General features: G+C 39.4%; 1 protein-coding gene across 3 annotated transcripts in view; it reads right to left on the reverse strand.

Annotated features, from left to right (window-relative positions):
• LOC139149753 (voltage-gated delayed rectifier potassium channel KCNH1-like) overlaps window positions 1–27,619 on the reverse strand; it is a 56,617-nt gene that overhangs the window by 14,182 nt on the left and 14,816 nt on the right. For all 3 annotated transcript variants that reach the window (XM_070721713.1, XM_070721711.1, XM_070721710.1), the window contains exons 2-3: window positions 3,845–4,075; window positions 707–835 (exon numbers count right to left, since the gene is read on the reverse strand). In XM_070721713.1, the coding sequence (XP_070577814.1) occupies window positions 707–835; window positions 3,845–4,075 (360 nt within the window). The remainder of the gene's footprint in view (window positions 1–706; window positions 836–3,844; window positions 4,076–27,619) is intronic.

Below are 27,619 nucleotides of genomic sequence, written 5' to 3' on the forward strand. Positions count from 1 at the left end.
TTCTTTCACTCCCACACACAACAGAGCTTTAAGAGGAAGTTCTTGCTGCTGGACGTCATAAATGATGTAAAAGCAAACATGTATAGCTGGTGTTTGACGACTTTTATCTATAGCTGTACATGCATGTCCTATTGAATATGAATGTGGACATATTTTTATGCCTACTATTCGTAAGTTTGAAGATTTCTTCTCCCCGGAGATAATGCTGAAATGATTGAATGCGAGAAATATATATTCATTGACAGAACAGGACCCCTGATGAACTTTCAACCCTGATGTTTCCGTGTTGTGAGTATACCCCTTCTAAATTGACAGGACATTTACAAATACACATGCCACAGTAGTAAAGGTATGTTTTGTACGATGAAAAAATATGGGAGAAATGACATTTTTTTTTGACAAGGCAGGGATTTTTAATTACAAGCTACGCGGACTCGTGGTGGCGCTACTCTTGACATGTGCAAACACACTCGGAGAGGGTATAAACACCACAGAGGCATGTGGCCGTGTGAGTAATGTGTGTTAGTTGCTTTGGGGTTGATCTCAATATCACCTTATTCAAATACTAAAAATGCGACAGCCTGGTGTGGATATACGTGATTTCGGGTGTACACTTTAGGTGCAAAAAATTATTTGCATTTAGGTAATCAACCCATTGTTGTTATATTGTTGCTGTTATTTTTCTTTGGTAAAGAAGCGGACATACCCCTTGTAGATTCATCTTCTATTGGCTGTTTTAAGGCTGTTATGTCTTTGAATGTGCAGAGGAATAGGACGACGTCATCTTTCTCGTTCCTGATTGGTGCAACGTGCAGCAAGAACCAGAGAGGCGTTCCTAGACGATGAAAGATGATACACATTATGGCTTTGAGTTAGTGATTTAGATAATGTTAGCATCAAAGAATGAAGTCATGAGGTATCGGATGGAGAATGTGTTAGGTGGCGGGGGAATTTGGTGACATCATCATCAATACAATAATCATCATCATCATCATCATCATCATCATCATCATCATCATCATCATCATCACATCAACAACAACAACAACAACAACAACAACAACAACAACAACAACATTATCATTATATATTTGGTCTAATCTCCGAAAACAATTTCACTAGACTTCTAAACAATTTTGGTAATTAAGATTGTTGCACGACAATATTGTGACACAATACTAGTTGACATAATACTGGTTGAATATTACCGTGGCACGCTTTCCTTTGCCTAGGCCTGTTGTACTGACTTAAGTACAAGAATCAGCAAATATATTTATAGCTTGTAAATTATTCAAAAATCAAACACAGAATTCAGAAAGTCAAAATGACACTTTTGAAAAGTTAGAGCCTATAAACTTCAAAAGATAAGAGATTTCTTACAACGATAGTTTTTACCTATTGTTTTTTGATATCGAAATCACGAGGTGTGCCCCGCCGTTTAACAGCTTAAACTGACAGGGACATTTTATGAAAAAAGTCCTCGCGGTATAGTGTGCAATGTCGGTGACGTCACGACGCGTGCCAAATAAAATTGATTGTGATGAATTAAAAATGACTTTAAAATGCTTCTGATATTGAAATGGTGTATGTGAGGGGAAAACTCGCCGATAATGTCAATATTGGCAGGGAACATTTAACTTATGAATGATGGTCCAAATTAGACAAGCTTGCGCCAAGATTAAACATGAGATAACGGCGCAATTATCTTCCTATCAGTACTGCGTGTCGGAAGAGAAATTTATGGCCGACTCTGATTAAATCGGATGATAAAAGCGCCTTTATTTTTTTAAAAGTTTTAGTGAATTTTTTTCATTTTGTTTTGGGAGAAATGGCGCTTTTCCGAACAGCCTTACACATAGCATACGCACACCTCGCCTCGGTGGAAATTACTGGATTCTCGTTTTCGTCAGAAATACGTCCTCACAGTTTTTGAATATGTACGTCTTTGCTGATCGCGGGGCTTAAATTGTTCGCCTCACAGATCTGAAACGAGCAGGTGCCATCGGCGACATGCATGGCAGGGCGGGAGCATACTCTAGTCTTGTTAGTACGCTTTACAGCTTCTATCGCTGTGGGGGGACATGGCTGATCACGAGTAAGCGTGACTATGCGTGTAGATTTTCTCTGCTGTATTGCTTTCTTCGAGTTTACGAGCGGTCTGACCAGAAGAATCTGTGAACTCCACTCAATTGAACTGATGCAGTCAAAAAAAACCTCAGACATGTATGTATCGCTCAACGCAGACATGTGAAACTGTTTTACCGGTTATCGGAAGAAGATACACGCTTTCACCTGATGGGGTATTGAGCTACTCCTTCAAAGCGAGCATTTTCTATCAAAATTTCAAAAGAGACTCAAAAAGACTTTTTGGAAAGTTTCACGTACTATTTTAGCGACGATGACCCTGTACACTTTTTCTTCATCGCCAGAGCAGGGAATCAAAGAATCTTACAAAATGCACTCTTTTCACAAGCTCCCAAATTTAAGTAGAAATATTTCGCAAAATTTACTGGATGGAACTATAACGGTTGACTGCTCGGCAAGAAAACGTTCCGGGATTTATATCCGCGGGCAGTCGATCACACTTTTAATATTAACACAGAATTTTTTAGTCATGGAAAATTCAGAGTAAAGGATTCTTAAATATCGCCGACTACCTAGACACACACGATGAAAAAAAAATCGCCGTGTTACTTGAGTCACTCTGAGTACTAATTTCGAACGCAAAGCGTGCAACCTTGTCATGGGGAGTGCTAAAAATCGATCTTTTTAATTTCCTGTAAGTGAGTCCCCATGTAAACAATGGCGTGTTCGCAGCTGGGTTCCGCAATATTTAGGTTCATATATGCGCTTTTTTGTGAGAGTAATTCTTCGTGTGAAAAGAGTTTATTCCTCTCCCGGTACCCTAAACAATTGATTTTCTTTTGGTAAATGTTTGTACATGTGTCTGCTATGAAAATGTTGAATATTAATGATCATATAGTCGCACGGTTTGCGAACGGGGTGAATTAAAGCACGCTTCCGTATGCAGATCAATAACGCGGTTTCTTAAAAGGACATCAGTGTAATTTTGATACTTTTTTCGTGATTTTTGTTCTCTGAGACAAGAACATCTTTCTATCTTATTGTTCTCCGTAGGCGAAGCATTAGCCATGCAGAACACAAACACAATTTTGTATACTGTATGCAATCATGTTATCATGTTATTGTGGTTGACAATGAGTTCTGGCCCGGATTGAAATCCGCTTGACGACAGTAAGCTTGAACATCACACAGATACAAAATATGTGTAGGCACACTCAAAACGAGGCATTTTCGAGGTTGAAGAAGTAACTGTTTTTTCAAAGAAAGGCCGGAGCTTTAACATTTCACACGATATAAAAAGACAGCACACGTCCCCTGCATGTGCGAACATCGTATTGCGTACATGAACATTCCAGCAGCATGCACACGACTAGATAGAACATGAGTCGCGTCGGCAAAAAAATACTTAAACATCAAGCAGCTGTATTAGCTAAGATACTACTAAGAAATGCACCATTTGATCTTTGGAGGGTTTTGTTAAAATGGAATCAAATTCGAATGCAAATAAACTTTTGAAGATCAAGCATTAATTAATTTGTTTGCAAAAAAGTAACCCCATGACGAGATATTTCAAAAAATTATGAAAAAATATACATGTTCTCCCTCAGACCAAAACATGTTGAATATTGGAATGCGGAAATGGTAGCGTACCCCTCCCAACACCTCTTCCCAGGATGTGCATCCCTAACTAAGATAAACTCGAGAGATGGCGAATTTTCGCCCCTGTCCAAAAATTGAAAAAAAGGATATCGAAACTTACTGTTTTTCTTGTACATCAGGATTTCCACCTGAACCATTTCGTAGTTCTCGAAAGCGCTCCTGACTTTTTTGATGGTCTCCTTGTCCGTGAGCTCGCCGTACATGAAGCTGCAGGTGCTGCTCCTTTGCATAACTTCGGCTCTGTTGTAGCCGGACATTTTGCAGAAGCCGTCATTGCTATAGACGATAGGGTAGTCGACGATCTGAGCGTTAGACAGAAGGAAACTGCTATCTGTAAGACGGAAAATTGGAGAGAAAATAGAGGAAGAGAGCTGAGTTAATAAGGAATGAAAAGTACAAACGTAGAAGTTTGTATGTCACCTCCGTCATACAATGCAAGGAAAATTGTGACTTTTTTTGTTTTCTTTCAATTTGGGACATATGTAGTCAGCTAATGTTACTTCAGTCCACTGCGCTAAGTTAAAACAAAAGCTAACATTACCGGACAAAATTATTACATAATATGTTAACCAATCAAATTGCCGGGTTGGACAAGCTTCCGAGAAATCTGACCCGTGCAAAACTTTACGAATCTGTTGTCATGAACTTTAATTCAAGAACTTACTGTAGTTGAATAGTGATGTTCGTTCTCTCTCTCTCTCTCTCTCTCTCTCTCTCTCTCTATCTCTCTCTCTCTCTCTCTCTCTCTCTCTCTCTCTCTCTCTCTCTCTCTCTCTCTCTGAATGATGGCTTCGATGACTGTTAAAGGACAAGCAGCAATTATAACTTAAACGATGTTGTCACTATTCTTTATTTTAATGTCATCACATTCAACAGTTTCTCGTCCCACTACCCAAAACCATGTTCAGAATCAACTGCATAGTTATAGTTGAAAAGTGAGTTCTCGTCCGAACTAGAATTCAAATGTAAAATGTAAATAATGGCATAGACGCTGTTGTGGGATGCTAGGTGTGTGAACAGATTTTATGGACTGGAACAAGAATTGGCAATCAACATACAAAACGAAAATAGCACAAAAAGTCAATCAAAAGTTACAGCTACTGGCCCTGATGATAAAATATGATGAGCGAATCAGCTCAGTTCAAACGCGCGTGAGGTTGCTTGGTGATTCTCATCCTCGATTGCTCTGTAAATTTCATCGTAAATTGTGTAAATTGCTATTAAAAGAAATCGACACAATACATCTAGACCTTCGGTCTTTCTCTCAGTACCATTTTCAGTGATATGGCCTGTTTCCCCCTGATGAATTGTAAGGTGGCGTCCCCGAGGGGGGGAAAAGATGTTTTTGTGCATTTAACGTGAGATCATCACTTCGAAAACAGCGCAGATTGCTTTAAATCGAGCCTGCAAAACTTTCAGTCAGGTGGTCGGGATAGTCACAACGAGCGATGTGTTTTTGCTTTGTTTTGATTTATTTATTTATTTATTTATTTGTTTGTTTATTTATTTATTTATTTATTTATTTATTTAGTTGCACCCGTTGCTTTGAAAAGTCCCTTCTGCTGTTGCTATAGGACATTCTAATTTAACATCACGTATAACTATACACTGGTACGGATAATCTTACACAGCAGGAAACCTACTGATAGTTCCACGAAATAAGCAAAGACCATTAAAAAGATGGAATCTCGATATAATAATAATCATGCAGAAAAGGTAATCATATCAGATATCAATGCTTCATCTCACTGAGACATCAGTCGCCTGTTTTATCATCTTCCCAGAGGCACAAAAAAACTGCAATCAATGACGAATTCTTATCTCCGAAAAAAAAATGTAAGAGCGGGCGGATAAAGATAAGACAGCTGTATGAAATTTTGATTGCAATTTTTGTCATTTATTTTACTCCGGTTTAGTAAAATCTGAGCAGGGCGCGTCGCACTTGCAAAATTATCATCGTACGTTTGTTCAACGCTCTAAAACATGTTTCTACCTTTTATACAAAAGGTTCGTCTTTTTTGTAGGCACGTATTCCTCCTTGCGGCCTCGGGGGTAGTTATGGAAACTGTGTTGAAAAAATACACGCCCTATTGTTTAGTTATAGTTATTCGATATAGCTGTGCACATAAACAGAGACGATTGGAAGAGCATCGGCGTTTACTTTGATCTCAGAGAGTAAAAAACATTGAAAGCAACTATATACATGGTTATCCTAGTCAGTGCTTTGATTATAGAAGGTATTGGGCGCTGTTCAAGCATATATATATATATATATATATATATATATATATATATATATATATATATATATATATATGTGTGTGTGTGTGTGTGTGTGTGTGTGTGTGTGTGTATGTATATCGAAGTATACAGATGTGGGAAATTACAGTGCTCGGTGCTAAAGCAGAGGGTTATAAATAATAACACAAATTACTTCAAACACAAAGTAATGAAATCTGTTACTTAAGTTTCATGCATCCTGCAAGCTTCAGACAGACTTGAAAGGATTCTTAGCTCTACGCTATCATTTATATGTTTGGGACGTACCATTCTATTCGTAGGTGGTTTGACATTTGATAAATAATATTTATCACCACCAACACAAATTGGAGTAATACAAGAGTGAAATAGAGTTGCAAAAGTTTGTTCACACTGAGCTTTAGCACCGGTGATTTTTGTATAAAAAGAATCATCGAAAGTCGATTCATTAACAATATCGTATCAGATAAATTATACAATCCCTCAAATCACTCTTCCATTTATGTAAAACAAAATTAATATCATTAATTATCATACCATCGTCACCATAAACTTCAGAAGGAATGTCCTTCTTATACCTAGGTCCTAACTTATTAATTTGGTTCCAAAATTCTTTTGGATTTGATGCATTTATTCATTTAAATTCCATATTAGACATCAACTTACGATGATATTCTCTCTTGGCAGTTCGAAAAGTTTTATCAAACTTTCTTCGTGCTGTCAAAAACTCATGTTTCAAAACTAGACCAACTCTTTTAGAACACTGACTATTCAGAAATTTACGTTCTTTTTCCCTTAAACCTTTCCAAAGACTGGAAAGTTCACTCGACCAGAATGGTTTAGACGTTTTACGTTTTCTAGAACAAGTAGGGAAATCTCGATAATCAAGTTTCGAGTCCATTTCATGAAAAATATACTGACAGAGAGAATCATACATATTATCAATGATATATTGGTTTTGTTGGCTAGCTTACATTATAAATTAATTTGCGTCCAATAACGAGAGAGAGAGAGAGAGAGAGAGAGAGAGAGAGAGAGAGAGAGAGAGAGAGAGAGAGAAAGAGGCCGGCCTTCTCGCAACTCTAATGCAATTAACGAATGTTATGCAATATCTATATGATGACACAAGCATGCGTGTTTGTTCTGCCTGTATACGTTGACATAAGCTTATAAGTCTCTTGATATTCAACGTTCAACGGCTTGGCGATATCCTTTCACTGCAGTTGTCTATGGTTGTTTCTGTCTTGCCCTCGGCACTTGCAGTTCCTTTTATCTTGTTTCATGCTTCCCGTTTTGTTTTGTTTTTGTGCAAAATTTTGTTTATGATGTTTATCCGTTTACTTCTTGCAATTCTTACACTTCTTTTGATGTTCACATTATTTCGCCTATCGAGCAATATTTTATATCTCGCCCACTTTTGTACCATTTGTCTTCACCCGAATGAATGCGATGTAGGAATTGCCGAAAGGTTGGTACGACAAAGATCGTTGAAGATGTAAGAAATTTGCTGAAGACACCATTTTGTTTCAAAACATGTCGATATATCTATTCACTACGCTTTTGTGTACTCACATGTTTATATTATTTGTGTATTTAGAGGTGAAGGTATGACTGCAGTCATCGTAGTAAGTGGAATAAATTATTTATAGTTTTGACACATTACAACTCACTTTCACTTCATTTGATATCGTATACCTGTCGTCTGAAGTGTTTGAGTTCTGATAGAGTAAATTCGGAGTAAAATGAAAAGTGCACGTATACACACCCAGCACCGATACACGCGTACGCGTGAAATGCATTGTCAAGCGCACGTCAAACAAAAATTTGAACGTGCCACATCGCGCGTGTGAGAACCTTGATTAAATATGAGTCATAAAACAAGCAAACGTAAATATCACGGTGCCTGTGTTTACCTTGTTCCGGAACATTTGAGATATGCAATTTCTTGTATTTCACACCTAATTATATCTCTAACTCATAAGTCACCAACAGATATAATCACTATTGTAGTACTGTGAGTCCACTTGGCTATGACTGACGCAAGCTCTGTGAATGATGCACAAAATGTACTGTGGTGTACAAACAACCGAGGCAATGTTGTTTTGGGGAGACATAAACAGACGGAAACAACATGGAAGATACCATGGTAACGTATCTGGGGGAGTGTACTGGGCTTATGTCATGCAAATATTACAGATGAAGTGATCATGACAAGGAAGTCTGAAATGAACATAAGGAAAAAAGAAGTGTTTCCGTCGTCTCATAACAGGCTCTCATTGAAACGAGTACAGGAAGAAACCCGAGGAAGTGCAGCCTCGATCTTCTAATGTTGACCCTAATAAAACAGTCAGACTTCTAAATTGCTTGATCGTAATATTGGCTTATTAATGAGCCTTATAAGGCCCTGGTATTCATTAATTTGCGTTTAATTTAAATTTAAGCCGAGTTTTTTCCAATGAAAAATGTCCTTGTCACCCGTTCTTCTGTTGACAACAAAACCACAGTGACTACGTTCGTTGCTATGTCGACAGCCCAGGCCACATCTGGGGGGGGGTGGGGGGGGTTACTCCCAAAGGTGTATGAACAGAACATTCTCGGTCGGTAGCTTGTCTGCTGTAATGCCAGCCGTGAAATCCCATGCAAGTAAATTGTTTGTGGATTTCTTGAAGAAGTGGGACGACTACGAAGTCCTGTAGAAGATGCGTTGAGAGAAACTGCATGGCCTTTACATTTTTTTTTATATTTTTACATTTTGCCAATGTTCAGCATGGCCTCAGATCGCTTAGACCGGTAAATATAGCCGCGTAGCTAAGTCCCGTCGCGCTTTCAGAACACTACAGACTCTTTCCACTGACACACACATAGACGCACAGACAGAAAAAAGACAGAAGAATACACAAATACACCCACAAATTTTCCAGTTGTTCTCCGACTGGGCTTCAATTGCAGAGCAGGCTATCAAGCTTGGACGCCATTAGAAGATAATGTCACTGTTTTAGGTAGAGAAAAAAAATCGTCCGCGCCAACGTCACTTAGTCAGAATTATATACATTATGAGTTTGAATCTTAAATAAACAAACTGATGACGATTGTAGATTTTCATTGATTATCTATTTTATCGAATTTTTTTTCTCCCGTTGGCAGTGAGCAATATCACATGCGAATACCGGGCGATTAAAACAGGATTTAAAAACATTCAAGCAACTGATGACGTCATATCGCGATTGCTGGTAGAACTGATTAATGCGTTTGTAAACGTTGTTCCCGAAAGTGACTTTAAACTTCTCCTCCTTTAGGTATGCATGTACTCTCATCCTCAAAGCCTTTTTAATCCGAACAAACGAGCATCGATTTCAGCGCATGCGTCAACCTCTTATAGGGGGGGGGGGGGAGACCGCTTTTCGTAGCCAGTAATAGCTGAGCTCAGCACGGTTCCCCTTACCTAATAGAATCCTATAAGCAGTAACAAATGGCCGAGGCTAATGATGTGTGACTGTACGTGCCAAAATGATGCCCAAAGGTTCAACGGGAAGACCAAAAGCAAATTAGGCCCATTACTGTTGTGCGAGTCGCTCGGCAGAATTTTTCAAAAAGTACAACTCCATATCTATCTATGTAAAATTTTCTTGAAAAAAAAACCCGTGATAATAAAGAAATTTATGGAGAAAATTATATATCATCAGTGACAGGATTTAGGGGAGCTATATGCATCCCTGTAAGACGTCGACTGCATCAAGTACTTCGAAATCCTCGTTAATGGAAGGGCAACCGAGCTCTAATTGGCGTCGTGATGGTGTGAAGCTAGGCCGGCACAAAGAATGAACACTTCGCGGCGATGAGGAATACCAAGGGTTCTACACAGGCGGAGAGTGATTCACAAGCTTGATTGACAAAATACTCATTTTTCACGCGGAGCCCGACTCCAGACAATGCAACAACATCTTGAAGACTGCGGGGTTCAAAACCACTCAACCACTCTGCACTCTGAAAAGATGAAACGATGCTTCAAACGACCGAGCTTAAACTAGTTGTTCTTGTCTGTGCATTAGCATGCCCCTATCATTATTTTGACGCTTTACTCCCTTGCACTTACACTCGCGCCATGTTGGACGCCATCAGAGATGAAAATATTACGCAAAATCGCTCACTTAAATAAGACATTCAGTCGGGTTATATCAAGCAACGCGGTCTTTAAAATTGTGATCAATTGTCCACCCTCTTCATCCCCTGGCGGGCAGCTCAATCACAAAACCTGGCACGGTGCCGTGGCAACCGTGTCCGCTGCCATGGCGACGCAAATTGGCATAGCAATCGCCAGGATTCAAAACCCGTTTCGTAATGCATATAGCTGACAATAAGTGAATAGCCATCGCTCTTGTCTTCCCCTGTGTTGATAAATGCATTCGGTATAACTATATTTCGCTTTGGGGGCGAGCAACATGCCCGGAAGGTCACGACCAATAATGACGATCGCTGTTCGAGCGATTCTCGACAGAAACGTGCTGCTGTCGCCATGGAGACCCGCATTGTGCGGAAATTTGAAACGCAATCATGGACGAACAAATGGCTGCGTCGTTGTTTTCCCCTTTCTTCTCCATCTTCAGACACGACTGTGACTATGAACAAGCAGTTTGGCGGACAAAACAGACCAAGTAGTATAGATTTTTGGTATTGAAGAAACCTTAATTAGGTATTTAAAAGCCTTGAACTCGACCAAAACCAGAGTATTGAATAATCGCGTAGCGAAATGGGGAAAAACAACATTTTTACAGTGGAGGTCGATTATGATGTATATCCGCGCCCACTTTACCTTGAGTGTTCCTAGTGCACTGATGCAATTATTCTTTGAGAACTACAAACAGAAAGGTCCTAAAATTTCTGCCGCTGTTCTTCCAAGCTCGCCTACAAAAGCATAATTGATGGCGAAAAGTGGTATTTATAGTGAAGCGGAAATGAAGAAGAGACATGTTTTGTCATTACAATATAATCTTGACATAGTTTTCCGTGTGAGTGGCGAGTGGTTATAACAACCTCTGATGAAATTACGGGTGCTCAAAATTATCAAACTAGATCATGACAGCAATTTTCATGTTTCATGAAAATATTAATACTAAAGTCGTATGATTGTTGTTTACCAAAAAAAGGCATAATGTACTTGATTCTGCTCGATGAAAGAAAATCTTTGATATAACAGAAAATGATATATTACACCCTGACCTTTGCTCTGATCGAGTAATTGAACTTATTCATCATTTCTCCATCTTTAATAGGATGAAACTTCCACCTAGATCTGTTTTAAGTTCACCTGCGAAATGGACAGAAGCTAGGCAGGTCAGCGCGACACTTTTACAGAACGCAAAGCGCACATCTGTTCCCGATTGAACAGACGGCAGATCCGAAAGACTGAACGATGCACGAATAGAGGCCACTTGTGTCCGTCGCTTGCAAAAGATACACGCAAGTACGCCGGGCAGTTTCATTCATCCTACTGCATTCGCCCGCAAGTGACTGACAACTTTCACCATCTCTCGAGATTCGCAGTCGACGAGGGTGCTACTATCTTGATATTTCAATCCGACTTTTGGCGACGGCTGGCTCGACAAGTTAGTTTAAAGTCAGATGCGTCTATATTTTATCTCTAGGTCACGAAAATGTTATTTGTTCAGAATTATTTTCAGTCTTGTGATGAGTCGCACCTGAATGCCTGCTTAATTCTGCTCGAGTCTGTGGAGGATTCGAAATACGAGGCCGGGCTTTGTCGTTCTCTATTCTCGATGAATCCGTACGCTAGGCTCATAAGGTCAGCATTGTCGTTGACATTGATATTTTGTGAGAAAACATAATGCCACGAAGACTACACATTTACTTTACAAAGAAAACAAATTTGTATCAGCTCCGTTGCTTTCATCTTTTTCTGCGTTGCGCACATGCGCACTAGGGACATTTGCAAATTAGCGTGGGGATCTCCATGGCGATATTCAAATTTCAGGGCTTGTACTTGCACTTTTCCGTCGGTGGCAGATGTCGACCAGGTCACACTGAGATGTGAGTATTGAAGCAAGTTTGCTGATTGAAGAGAATTGACGATATTTAGTTTCATGGCCCCTGGCCACTGTCAGAGGAACTCGGCTTTTAACAGACTCCGATAAATAAAAATCACTCCAATCCATTTTTCAAATACCCGATGAGTTAAAAACAGAAAGGAAACCCTGTAAAACACCTCTGGAATTTTCCAATCACAGACATGCATAAACGACAAAACGCTCTTCAGTCACTGGCTTCCAATTTGCATGACATAGAGAAACAAAATCGCCGATACTCAAACTACCTTTTGTGCACTCTGAAGAAAATGATGTTTTTGACAGATGCTTTTCATATATCTCTCTCCGAATTTCAAAGAACCATTGTCCCCCCGTCGATTGAGTTTTTCTTCCGCAGCTATCATTATTTTTGTTCTGGAGTTCAGGGGGAAAAAGGATCATGTTTTCCCAGGCGGCTCGGTGGCACTGATATTTTCTTACATTTTCCTTATCTCTGAGTTGCCCTCTGTGCCTCTGTGCGATCGCTTCATGGATAAAACATCGCATGACGACAAATAAAACAAAATGCCAGAAATAAATTACGATGTGTAAGGATTTGAAGACATTGTAAAAAAACCGCTCACGCGTTTCTTTTTTTTCAGCAGAGTGTTTTTGGTTGCGTGTGGTTGCTGGAAATTTATCGTCTCGTACAAGAAATGAAGTATCGAGACACTTTGAACAGTGCAGTGTGGCAAACCACAGATGTCCACTAAAACCATACACCATAAATTCAAATGGGGGCCTGTATGATCTCAATACAAACAAAACAAGTGCATTTTTTATTTCCAGTGGCGTTTATTGGCAAATTCCATTAGAATAATTACCAGAGTGAGTGTAATTTGGTTATCGTATTTATTTTTGCAATTTAATACATTGTATCTACGGACGCCCCATCGACAGGGATAAGCCAAATATTATTATCGCATTATTGACGAGCATTTCCACTCGCCGTTCTCTCTATCTCTCGGGTATAAACAAACACGGAGACATGTTTAAACTGACATTTCAGCAGAATTAAGTTATACCCTTACATGGAAGGCACACTCTTATTCTTTTAATACAGCCGTGATTTATTTGTGTTAATAGTCGCGATAATTTTTTTTCGTCATTTTTAGATTTTTTCTCCAGACCATATCAACGAATCATCTAATTCTGAATAACAATTATCAAGGATTAACAGGTACATTTTCGAGATATGTTTATACATACATACTTACATAAATACATACATACATGTATACATACATACATACATACATACATACATACATACACACATACATATATATATTGTATACATTTTGAATATATATATATATATGTATATATGTTTGTGTTTATGTTTATATATATGTTTATATATATATTATATATATATATAATATATGTGTGTACATATGTGTGCGTGTACAGAGAGAGAGAGAGAGAGAGAGAGAGAGAGAGAGAGAGAGAGAGAGAGAGAGAGAGAGAGAGAGAGAGAGAGAGAGAGAGAGAATTGAAGTATTTAAATTGAAGATACACTGGCACAGCTGAGTTATATATCTGAATATTGCAGAAATGTACGCGTACGGTAATTTTATTGCTTTGCACTTTAAGAAATTTCATATTTATACCGCTCTGCTCTTTTTTGCATCGAAAACTATAATTCCAAGAGAACACACCTGTAAGATTCGATACATAATATATAAGATACTGTAAGATGTGTTGATTTCCAGAGAGTTAAGACGCTAAGATGTGTTAATTTCCGGAGAGAAAAAACATTTTTTCCGGCGAGCAATCGTTGAATTCAAATGACAAAAATAATTACTTCGCGTAAGATCATATATCAATATTGGCAGACGTTGAATGAAGGGAAGACGTGAACGAAATCATATTTCCACAATTCTATTAGGCGTTCACTACACTGATCAGCAACACCAAATGACGGTAATTCAAAACTTGCTGAGTTGCTGAGTTGCTTGATGATGATGATGATGATGATGATGACGATGATGATGATTGTTATTATTATTGTCTTATTGCTGTTGTCGATTATGTTGTTTACTAGACTGAGAAGAGGTAGTGAGAAAGCGATATTTTTGCGCCGTATTGTTTAACTTCGCATGCCGATTGGCAGCCTGCACGGTCGAGCCGTCCCCTTTCAACAGAGAATCAGAAAAGCGCACACGTTCTATTTCGGAGTAACGACGCATCATGAAACTATCGGATAACCTGTTTTATGAGCATTTATCAGTTTCATGAAAATGAAGGCCCGAAGTGATATTTCTATGAAAATGTTCGTTTTAGGACAATGGACTATAGGCCCATACATTCTAAATCAGAAAATGGAAACTGTTTTCTCATTTTATTAGGGCAGACGATATTATGTTAGAAGTAGTAACGCCGGGGTCAGCAATAATATTTACTATAACATATTCCTTTTCTTACATATCTGTTTGTGATTTATTTCCTCTGTCCTTTTCACTGTTGTATCTGCTTTCATATTTTGCCAGTATGCGTGAAGTCACATTGATAAAACATTTTTGTCGGTCAGATTTTTGATTTGTCTCATTCAAATTATAAAATTTACTATCTCTAGGTTCTGCATGACTTTGTATTCGAAGAAAAAAAGTTGGTCGTCGGTGTTGATATTATTAAGCGCACATTGAATGAGTGAACTGATCCGGCTTTTGAAATATCCTTCGGCGTCAAGAGTCGCCCATCAACAAAGCATTCTTATACGAGCTAAGCCTTGCATCCTGCCGTACAGCTAAATTTATTGCCCGTCAGTGATTGCGTTGTATCCGTTCAAAGAGTTTTCATGGAAGCTCTTCACTCATTGGGACAGCTTCACCTGTGATCCTTGCCTCGTGTATTTATTTTTAGCGCATGTTTATAGACGATTGGATTATTTAAGGCGAGGATTTGGCAACCATGTGTCATCAAGGTGCCGTTTTACCGACACCAACACGACGTTTGGGCTGACTGAAGCTACTTTTCTCTATTAACAAACCGTCCAGCTGAAATGTTTTGGGTAGGGGGCTCTCGCGAGACTTCACCGAGAAGTGAAAGGGCCTTGAGACTTTTTGAGAAGACACAGGGCATACCCGCCCCCATTGCCGTATATCATGCGGCTAATAGCACCGATAATTCATCCAGCTTTAATCTTTAAAACCCTGACAATGGCAAACTAATGCTGGCTTTTGATTTACTGCTGATCAGATGTCACGTTCAACGGGAATGTCGAGCTCCAGTGAACTTAACAAACCAGTCAACGTCACACAACTCCCTCCCCATCCGATGTACAGGTCGCTAACTTCTTTTTGGCGATAATTTTTTTTTAAAAAGTGTCAGAAGAAGAAATATTATGTCATTTAAAGTCTCTCTGCGATTTCAATCGTGCGAATCTCGGCCCTGATATTGGCCAATAATAGTGCTACGCCTTTTGACACAAGACGTCACACTACTAGTAAACTCTGTCCTCGAACAGAAATGAATCTTTCGCTTTCATTCGCCTTCTCTGGAAGGAACATTCGCATGTCGTGGAAACATGCTACTGGTTTGCACCTCACGTTCGCAGCGACCCGTGCGAATGTGCTGTGAACTGTACGTAATAATGAACCGAATTGGAAAAAAATTAATACATTGGAAATTTGTATAGATTTCATTTCATACGGTCATTATTATCCGAGTTTACCCAATTTTCAACGCTAGTCTTACAACAACGTTCATTTGAAAAAAATAGACGAGTTGCAATATCGCAGATGGCATTTATTAATCCGGCATCCACTCCAAACATAATATTGTCTGAGTATTTTAAATTAATCAAAATGCGCCAGTGTTTGGATGAACACTTTTCTTCTTTCTAAGCCTGGTGAAAAGCCCGAATTTTTAGAAGCATAGATAGTATGGTGACATCGAGGCCGATTATTCCGACAGAAATTTTCACGACGAAATGCAATTAATGGGCACGCGCAGGCGGCCTAAATTGCTTCGCCTCGCTGGAAGATTCTCGTCTAAATTGGTGCGCCATTCGAGAAGCGCACGTACCATATACCCTAGAAAGAGGAAAGATGCGCTTCGCGATAACCAAGGTTATTAGCCTCTTTTCAAAATTAATTGCAATTACGTCATGCAGTGAGGAGAAATGCATAAATTGAAGAGTGCCGTGCTTTCTCAACGATGTCATGTCTGACAAGCTAAATCTTATGCATAATTCATGAATCCGTTTTATTGTCTCGTTTGCATATATATATGAAGTAAGCAGGGTCATATAGTACGAATTACATCAGGCATATTTTGTTTCAGACGATTGTTTGCTTGAAATTTTCCCACTTACGTACACTGCATTCACTTTGAACATTGATATTGTCGAATGGAATTTTAAAAAAATGTGCTCCGCCAGAATAGTTTGCAATTTGTGCTCCAGTGGAAATGGTGTAATATTTGTGGCCCAGGGCACGTAAAAGAACCCCGATTTACTATCAAGGTCGCCATCGAAACATGAAGAAATTGTTTTATTGAAATTGAGGTAAAGATACAAAAATAGATTTTGCAATCTTTCAGCCAGCGGCCCTATATTACGTTGAAACAGAAAGTGTGGTTAAGTAGAGGCTTACTGAGGTTCAATATTTCCCACTCCCCTCCCCCCTCCCGAAAATGATTCTTTGGTCAAAAGCAGCCATACTATTGCATAGGAAGCTTCATTTTGAGAAGTGTTTGTCTGTATATATATTTCTCTACGTGATATCATGATGCAATGTCTCGTGTATAAATGAATGCAAATTAGCCATACCCTCATTTTTTGTCAGACTCTCCACTGCTGAATGCTAATGAGTTTTCCAGTATGCGTTTTCTCAAAAACGACTGGCATCTGTTGTTGTTCAGTCGGGCTAAAAAAGGGCCAGCGCGGTACCACCATTAAGATTCAATTAAACTCATCATAATGTTCCCGTGCGTGATTTTTTCTCCTTTCATTTAACAGCGAAGGAGGTACACACGGTTTGTGAAAGATAACCTTGTACAATTGGCGTCACATTAGCATGAGAATAATACTGCTGAAAAATATGCGGTATGGATTTTTTTTTGCTGCCTGAAATAAAACTGATTCTCTTTATTTCACGTTATTTGCGTTGAAACACGTTACTCTGCCGAAGTGTTACCCGCAAGATAGTAGGAAAAATTCACAATAATTGTAAGACACATAACGACAATTTATCTAACATTCACCAGTGCTTCTTGTATGTCCACGGTCGCCATGCTCTTACTCTTTGTGTTAATTATATCTCCATCTAAAACCAATACGGTGGGTTATAGTTTAAAAAAACAATTGGGCTGCTCTGCACGAAAGGCAAATTGCCGAATGCCTGGATCGACTTTGCTTGATGGCGTTTGTTGCAGTCCCGTATGGTTGAAGCTTTAGTCAAGCGCTTTAAGGAAACTCTCATACGTTATAATTTCGTCGTGTGTGTGTCGGTTTTCCCCCCATCGAGTTCCTCCTCTGCAGCGAACGAAGCAAACAACACTACCATCACGATTTTTGAGCAAGCAAGCAGGTAGTTATCATGAATATTCGTTTTAATTTCGTCCGGAAAATCAGTGTGATGTCTTTATAAAAAATTCTATAAAGTTAGCGGAAACGTTTGCCATAAAGGAAATATGGTAACGTTGTGGATGCCAGAATGACAGTATGACAGTCATATCTTAAGAGCTGCACGCTGATATCGGCAAATCCTATATGTGTCATCGGAGTAATCTATGATGAGAGATCATTTGGGGAGTACTCCGATTAGAACACGTATAAACTGAGGTGCCACATTATACGAATATGATTTTTCAGGTGGTAAAGTTGTGACGACAAAATTTACTCTCACGGAAGTTTATTGAGGACACTTGATAGCTTTTCCGCTCTTGTTCTGCCGTCCATTTATAATACTCATAGCTTGACCGTTTCACTTTTTATGAGAGCTCGTTTTTCTTTGCAGTTTCTCCTGAATGGTTTGCAAGAGGTTGACGTCAGGCGAAGATGAATGATCTGACCGTAGCTGCGTTGGATGACGTCACTTCCGGCACTGTGACAACAGTTAACCTCGTCCCTTTTTCATTGAAAAAAGTTCAACAGTCTATGCCAATGTCATGAGGGGGTTGCAAGTATTGACATTGTCATACAGTGCCGGTTTTCACTGTATCACCAACACAAAAAACAGCTGTCACGGGGACAGATAAAATCACCAAGTAAAGCAAGCGTGAGAAACAATAAATCCTGATGCAAATGAAAAGTCTACGTGTCGATGTTGAGATCCATGAAATTATACGAACTGATATTTTACGTAGGGGGCCTCGCACGCAATCTGCTTTCATGTTCCCCATCGGCGTCAACAGTAAGTTAGGTCATTTGGCGCGATGGCTCCGATGATCTCCAGTTAAAAGCCAACGATCAAGTGGCACCGTGCCACGCTTAGCTCGCTCCCACGCAAGCATACATTAAATCTTCGGGTTTTGCGATCGTTGATAGTTTTGGCTGGCCCCGGTGTTGATTTGTGAGTCAGTTTTATATCATAGAAATAGTCTGACGGTAAAATATGCCACATGGACTGGTATTTGGACTCTCAATACTTTTTCTGATACTTTATTGATCAGCCGTATGTAAATTCCTTTTGGCACGGAATTTGTCTCTTCAAAACCAAAAATTGCATAGCGACCCCTGTTTTTTTTTCATTCGTGATCATGAAAGCGAATCGTTCAAAGTTTCTTTCAGGAAAATTTGAACCACGGTTGAAAACTTTCAGTATCTGATTCTTCGTGCGCACTATCTCAATTATCCCCGTTGAAATTAAAACAGAAACTTCGGAAAGCAGATTATGTAATCAGATTTAAGATTCAGTCGAACACGAATCCTGTCATTGTGCGAATGTGACATAAGACATAAAACGCAGATAAATGGATGTACCACGTTAAAATGAGCCTTTCTTGACTCCGTTTCAACTCAATTCCTCGTTTACAGGTCTGCCCAGCCTGGTGAAAACAATGACAAGATGTACCAAGTTCTGTTGGTGAAGGGAATTAACGTTTTCCTTTCTTGTTATTCATCGACTGTTCCCCCCCAATATTTCATGGGCAGCAAAATATTAGCATTTGCTTCGTCAACAGCTATGTGGTCTATCTCTTTCACAAACACCTGTCGGTGTTTGCTCGCGCTGTTGTAAAAGATTGCACAGCTTTTCATTGTGTGCAAGGCATGACTGCAATAATGACTTCTTGTCCACTCTTTGCAAAAAATTCCGTATTTATATTTTTTCTGTAAACTGAAAAGAAGAGAGGATAGCAAACAGCGAACTGAGATCGAGGAGGTCTGATCATGCATTTCCTCTAAGCAAAAATGGTTTGCTTGAAACATAAATGCGGGACAAGAACAGGTAATATTAGGGATTCATATCAAACACTCGTCATTTGCAAGACCGAGTCTTTCCTCTCATTCAGTGTGTGTGCGGCATGCCATATGGAATCCACAAACATCCGAATCACTGAGGGGTTTTCAGCAAACTGTGTTGGGAGACACACGAGGATAATTTTACAAGCCAGTATTAATTGTGGCCGCAGACAGCCAGGACATAACACCTCAGGGAACGACGATGGTCGAGTCAACTGAATTAACCGAGGTGACTTTCAGAATGCATGTTCAATCCTCCCAAGCGCCGATATAATCTGTGTTTGTTACGTTTAAAGCAGAGTCCACAGGGAGTAACCATGGCGACGTTTTACCAATTCATTTTCTCCTTAGAGAATGAATCTCTGTGACCATTTCGACATTCGAAAAGTGGTTAGAAATTCCAGCACATCCTCCGAGATACGTTGATTTGCCAAGACACGGTAACAAAGCATATTAACGGACATATGTTCGGAAAGTATTAGTGTGTGTAAGAGCATTCGGGTCGTAAAGATGTAAGCGGCTTTCCACGTTTCCCGTCTTTGGAAAGAATCCTGGCACACGGAGACTGTCACAGAGTATCTAACACGAATGGGGCCTAGGCCCTTTGAACGAAGCGTGCAGTGATGAGTTTGGTACACTGAGACATGATTCGGTCGAAGAAACTAGTCCTGTCCATCACATTTTGCTGGACTTCCATTTTCCTTGGGTTGCTTTGAAGGGCATTACCTCCACCGATCCCCGGGGTATATTGTCGGAATATTACAATCAAGATAGGTCTAACAATCAGTGTCATTCACGGTTAATAAATAATTTACTAGTTCCGAGCATGGTACGTCCATGTTCCAAGAAACAAATAGAAACTAACAGTAACAATAGCGTTGTCTTTATGCCATAGAACTGTTTGTTCCCGTTTTAATCATTTGGAGGAAACCGAGATTTTCAGCTAACGAAACTGTAACTCGGGTGCCTTTGCGGAGGCGTGCACGCTGCAGAAAGTGTGCCGTGAAATGCGCGTGGGCGATAAGTCTCGTATGTGTGCCTCCCTAATTGATTGACTAATTGTTCTTCAAATGTCATCTGGCGTTCTTGAATAGAATGCGGGCAAAGTTCGGCGGATTTATTCTCTGGAGTTCTACAAATCGTGGGTCCAGTATTCCGGTACTAGCCTTATGTAAAATGAAGTTGAACTCGTTTGTTTTGAAACTGGTGAGGGGGATATTGTCCCGTGGGGTAAATGTACACTGTTTGTTTTCTGATACGATCCAATATGGCCACCGGTAGAACATTGTCGTACTCAGATATGCATGCAGTAAACACTGATCTGAGTATTCTGCTCATGTTATTAATAATAATATCAGATATAAATACATAACAAGAGAATAACTATGTAAATTGATATAATTTCGAAATACGCTCGCATATGGCCGCTGCATTGTAATTTTCTACTACTCTCCAAGTCATTACTTAGGCATGCGTGAATCGATTTCTTTTTGCGCTGGTATAAGGACAGAGCGTGAGAACGACTACAATAATGTATAATATGGTTGCCGTTCAGCCATATTGTTCTCTTTTGTTTCTCTTCTTCGTGTCTGAAGCATTACTCAGGCATACTACTAGAAATAATTTCCCTTAAACTGATACGAAGACATAGGGTTGTAATTCTCATATGTATGTAAAAGTTTCTTGTGCTATATGGTCTACGTTTCAAGTCTATTGCAATTAAAGGCACTCCTGAGCACCAACAATCGTAAGTGTCTGTATAGGTTTATTGCAATATATAATCTAATATGGCCGACAGATGGGCATGTTTTTTAATTTTTCATTGCCACGAGCTATTTCTGAGACATATCTCAATTGCTGGTTTTTTTTTCAAAGTACGCATACGTAGACACAGCAGAAGGAGCATTGCGAAGATGGCTGACAACCGATCATATTTATGTTTATTTTTAGCGTCTGCAACTCAGGCGTAAATTTCACTTGATTAAAAAGTGTGATGCAAATTTACATTCACGCGGCTCATGCCAATCAAACAACTTCAAACTCGTTACTTTCAACTGCCGGAAAGGCTGTGTCCGAGTAATCGACGACAACGGCACGGGTAACCCGTGTCAATCGCACCGTCGGGTCGAACTCAAAATATAAAAATCAGGCATGGATGCCGTGTGACTAGACATGCGCAGAAGAACTTCGACGTGGAAGAGGGAATCAGAACAAAAACGAGATCATAGAGTAGCTATCCATGAAAAGAAAAAAAATCTTTTAATGTTGGGTGATTCGTGAATCGCGGGAAGAAATTTGTCTGAATTTCTGTTTCCGTATAAAACGACTCTAAGAAGCTGGAGAAAATACAATCTCACGGTTAGACAGGGCTAACCTAATTCTTTCTGCTATCCAATTAGGACCGTAGAAAGAAGCTGTTACGTAAGCAAGGAACTGTTCTCAGTGACACATAGAATAAGGTCATAATAACTTCAAATTTTCGATTTTAACTAATTAGCTTCCTCAATATTATCTTTTTGTCATTCACAGCGGGATAAAATATTCATCTGCGTAAACAACTAGACATATTGTTGTCTGTAACACGCACAATCTATTTCGTAACAATGTTCAATTACAGGGTCTTAATTCAATAAGATATGCGTTAACTTGCTGGTTTGTAACGCCCCTTCACATTTATTGATTTATTTTTATGTTATTTTAATACATAACGTTTGGTCTCGATCTTGCTATATTTATCACAATTTGTTTACTCGACACTCTTCCCAAAAATTTATATGTTTGATAATCGTGGTAGAGTTACCTTCCCATCCATCAATTAATGGTGCCCACTATTTAATGGATTTTGCCTTTCAAATATTTTTCCCCACTTTGTTTCCGGCAAAAAAAAAAGAAAGCCACTCATGCACGAAAGGAAACAAAATGACTGGTATGGGAACGTCAATACCTGTGCTTATCACTATTGTAAACTATCAATACCATAATATCACATACACTGACGCCGGTAATGGCTGTGGATGAATTGTGATGGTACATTTGTGTTACTTTCTATCTATTTATAAATCTGTTAATTACCTTCAGCCGAAACAGGGCGTGTAGCGAAACAGAAGTAATGGACAATAATTAATTTCGTGTGATGCATGCACTCCCAAGAGTCTTCTCTAGAAGAAGAACTGCCTGACGGCAAACATTATGTGAATCGATTACGCAGGACAAACACACTCGGAACACCATCGAGCCGGGTTCCACCACAGAAAATGCTAAGGAAAATATGGAATTACGCAAAGAAAGCTTGGTTTCTCGAAAAAAATAAGCGAAAGTGATGCCATAGCCGGTGTCAATATACTGACATTAAATTCAGATCCAACATGTTTCAGAACCACCCCCACCCCCACCCCTTCCCTGCTGTTATGCGAGTGACGTCATACTAGCGCTGGCGTTGTGTCTCAGTTGTGAGCGCATATTTCAGAATCTTCAAAAACAATCCATTTGCTAACTAGATCGCCGTTTTTCTAAGTAGGATATGATCGTCATAACGAGGTAAATGCATTCACTGGCATTACACAAAGGCAATGACCACGGGAGGTCGCCGTGATGCTGATTACATTAGCAGTTAAGCTTTTCATAGGAACCTTTTATTAAAATTTGTCCATAAATTCCCCTCCCAGTTATCGGATCGAACTCTCACTTTAATATGCTTAATACTTTTCTCTTTCTCTCTCTCTGCCTTCTGTGTGTGTGTGTATTTTTCGTGACGGCACCTCGAGTTACACAGGCAGAGTGTTTCTCGAACACCACCTGCGCTACCACCATAGAATGCCATGTACATCAACGCACAACATTCCTATAGGATTTCACTCTTTCTCCCTTGTTGTAAGAGCGAGTGTTTACAGCGGGAATCAGACTTGCCTGCGTCTGTACTCACTACAATATAACAAAATCGAATATTTCGTCTCATCACACAAACTTGAGTATTTCAATTCTTCTTGATTAGCGACGACGACGACGACGACGACGACGACGACGATGATGATGATGATGATGATGATGATGATGGGTATTATTATTATTATTATCGACAACAGCATCATTATCGTCGTCATCGATATTCTATGCATCGCAACTGCTTATTGCTGTCATTATTTATTTCATTTTTGTCGTTGTTCTTTATGCAAATAAAGCTATTTGTGGTCATGAATGAGATCAAGATACTTCTGTACTTTTTTCAACTTACTTATGACCCCCTCCATCTAATTCCAGTTTATCCACAGCGAACTTTGATGGAAACACATATTTCAGTGGAAAGATTGCTCATTTATTCTTAGGATGATCCTGAGGCAGATTATCGTGGAATGTACTTCATATCCACTGGGAAGCTTGATTAAAGCTTATTGCAATCTACATGTAATCCTGGCGGTACTTTAGAACACCAAGAAAGTTACCGGTAAGTTAGAAAGTAAAAAGTCCCAAAATTATTTTACCTGTGTTGATGTCTATACCTCAGTACTCCGTAATCTAAAAGGACATAATAAGCTGTCCTTATCTGATAGTATTTGACTTCATTTGTGCTGCTGAAGGGAGACGTTTTGTCGTCGCAAAGTGCATCTTAAGGAACCTTACACATCATTACTGTTATACAAGAACGTAAACATTTTTCATTTGGCTTGTTTTGCCCTGCATTAGTCATAGCTCATCTACTACATATCTTTGCCATGGGAATATTAAAACAACTCTGTCGGCATAGTAACCTCACAGAAAATTTTCATGACGCGTGACATGTAATGAGTCGATGATATACAGTACTTGAATTGTATTATGTGAATCAGACTGTGACATAAAGAAATAAATTGGGCAGTTTTTAACAATGACCGTTCTCTGTGAAGTATCTGGTCAGTTGGCTGTTGGTTTACAAAACTCAAACTGTTCGGGTATTTGTATGGATAGGTGTTCAGTTATGTCACTTGCTTGTTACTATCGCTTAGTCTGTTATAGACGTTTACTTCTTGGGTTAGTTAGCTAGTGGCTGATCAGCTAATTCGTTGATAAGTTGGTTGGGTTTTTTTGTTGGTCGGTCGGTTGATTATTGTGTTTGTGACATTTCCATCGAGTGAGTCACTTAGTTTGTCCCCAGTGGGTCTGTGGCTTTGTCAGTTTGTTTATTTGTTGTACAGGCAGTCAGTTGTTAGTCAGTGAGCTGGTGAATGTCTGAGTGGTTAAGTTAGTTGGCCGGTCGGTCGATTCGTGTATTAATTGTCAGCTAGTCAGTCAATTAGGCACGCAATCAGTCAATACGTGAAAATTAACTGATGAGCATTTTGGGGTTATCTAAATAAGGCTAGCAGTAAATCCGTCAGTCACGGACCCAATTGTGTTGAAAAAGGTTATGCATAATATTTTCGTACGTGGCACTGCTACTGACAAGGAGTATAAACGCCCGTTTGACAAACACCGTGTTGTTTTTGGGATCATTAAAATTAAACCTTGAAGCTATTTTGGAATATGAAATCTCATTTTCTATAAATAAGACTAGAGTTAGGTCGTAGAATGTAAATAATAGAGATCCCTCTGGAGCAGTTTTAGCAGTGATCAAGAATTCATAGCAATTCGATGACCTTTAATCTGCAACAAGAACCTGCTGGTAAACCCGGCTGATTTAACATATCGATAGAGCCATTCAAGTAGTTGGAGATACTTCATCCTCATCTCTCGTCAAAATACCTTCATTACTACCTGTGTCAGTTCCTGTTCAACATATCAGAGTCCTAAATACCGCCATTTTGTTTGCACATCCTACTTAGTTTTTGATGAAGAGATTAGAGTCTGGTCAAGATGTCATTGACCTACACGACATTTCGTCACTCAGACTGAAATCCCCGGTAATAAAAATGACGGAAACTTGAAGCAGTACAACGTCAAAGAGCACCAAATGCCCCTGAAGTGTAAGATCCCTGTGGTTTGTGCGCCATTTTGAATTCTCTGACGATGTTTCCTCCTCGTTCCCAAACCATAAATATTCTTGAAGCATTTGCAGACTGAGATCGCGCGTGTGATTCGTGTGACGAAAGACTTTCATAGAAAGTCACATTGAACTAATTGATTACGCTATTTTTCTTTCTGAGGATCGTGTAAATGTTTTTTTTCAAGGTTCAGCGATAACCATGGTGACAGTCCTGGTCGCCATGACTGCAGATGTTCCCAATCCAAAGATGAAACACGATCCTCATGTCCAATTTTAGAACAGTGTATCGTACAATACAAAAAAAGGGAATCGGCGAATTGAATTAAGGTTTTATGTGTACTTCTAAAGGTCTCAATGCTCAGGGTCTGCATTCTCTGGTTTAGGAGAATATTCGATCAGACACCCGGGCTCCAGACAGATCTGTTCATACCTATCTCCTTCTGTGCACAACACGTCTTTTAAGTTCAATGTTCCATGCTGACATGGATATCACAAATTTACGCCCTATTCAAATAAATGAGCAGAATAAAACAACAAAACGATAAATATTCAGTAGCAAACTGTATAGAGGCGAGAGAGAAAAAAAACGTATATCCGCGCCAATTCCCTTCAGGGTACATGATGACGTCAGTAGTGTCATTCAGGCATATATTTAAATACGTGAGCTGGATGAACCCATGCATGCAATCAAACCTCGCTCGAAAAATTGTACAACAGTCAAACTCTCTCAAATGCGCCGCGCCGCCGGAATTCGCGACAGAATAATACCAAAATGGACAACTTGAGATAAAACAGCTTCACTAGAAACAAATGAGCGAATCGCGCTCTGGCCGTCCAAGTTCAATTTTATATCTACAAGCACGTGGACTGACGGCCACCTTCCTGTATTTTTTGCTGACAACTTAAAATGGTCCAACGCTGTTCAGGTAATTTCATCGTTGTCGACCGTGTTCTCAGGATGGTGGATTCCTCGATATCTACATATACGAATCGCGCCAAGGACACAAAATGTGGTTACGATACTAATAAAACATTGGTTAACCAGATCTAATTGATTCTCACAAAATAAATATTCATCCTGTTTATTCAATATTCACATCACCAGTGTCATCTTCTCCGAACAATAATAAAACTAATATTGTCAATTTCCCTTTGTTAATATGAATTCGTTATGCTCGCAGAAAATGACTCAGCGCCAATTAGGGGTCGGTCGAGTCGCGTTTTAAATTGTAGTGTAGCAGGCTTTTTCGTTAGGAAAAAGGAGTAGGTTTGTGTATCATCTTAGGTGTCCCATGAACATTATGCTTTTGTTTTCTTTGACGTTACTAAGATATAATCACACAGGCAGGAAAACAACGCTAAGAAAAAGGAATGTGTTCAAGCAGCAGCAATTCAGACATGCAGCAAAGAGAGGAGAAGTTTTATGGGCTGTATAAAAGTGAGCATATATGTGATCCTACAGACATGGACTTTTTCTACCTTGTGAAATGTCAATTATTTATTAATTCGATCTTATCAATTTTTGCAAACGAACGAGAGACAAAGGCTGCCGCTGGTAGTGTGGATAGACTCGCGTTGGGAGGAGAAATAGACCATCTCTCTCTCTCTCTCTCTCTCTCTCTCTCTCTCTCTCTCTCTCTCTCTCTCTCTCTCTCTCTCTCTCTCAATATCGTGTCTAACATGAGAATATCTGATGAGTTCCAGATAACGAGCCAAAGGTCGTGGTTTAGATCTTTTAACGTGGTAAGGTCTGAATTTCGTCTCGCGTTTACAGTAGTTGTCCACGTCCGCAGTCCGGAGCGTCAAAACTCCAAAATCAAATGCTTACAAGATAATTTTGTCATTAGGCTGGCGTTTGTATTTCAAGTCACCTGACCTCCTCATCCTTCGATCGGCTGTCAGTTGCATACAATTTAATTAAATACGCTAATGATGAGCTCGTCCTATAAATTGCTTGTTTGTTTGGTTTTTTTTTCATTTTATTAAATGCACGTGTCCAATTGGACCCCATGGCCTCAACAACAACAATGTGAAATCGATACTTGTCCCGGTATAAAGGACGCTTACTTTATCATTTAGGCCTAAAACCGAATTCATTTTTCTTGAATGTCGATCATACCCGCATTATTTCAAGGGGAAAAATATCCAAGATTACTTTTTAAGTGATGCCTT

This window comes from Ptychodera flava, chromosome 14 (genome assembly GCF_041260155.1).
Source record: "Ptychodera flava strain L36383 chromosome 14, AS_Pfla_20210202, whole genome shotgun sequence".
NCBI lineage: Eukaryota > Metazoa > Hemichordata > Enteropneusta > Ptychoderidae > Ptychodera > Ptychodera flava.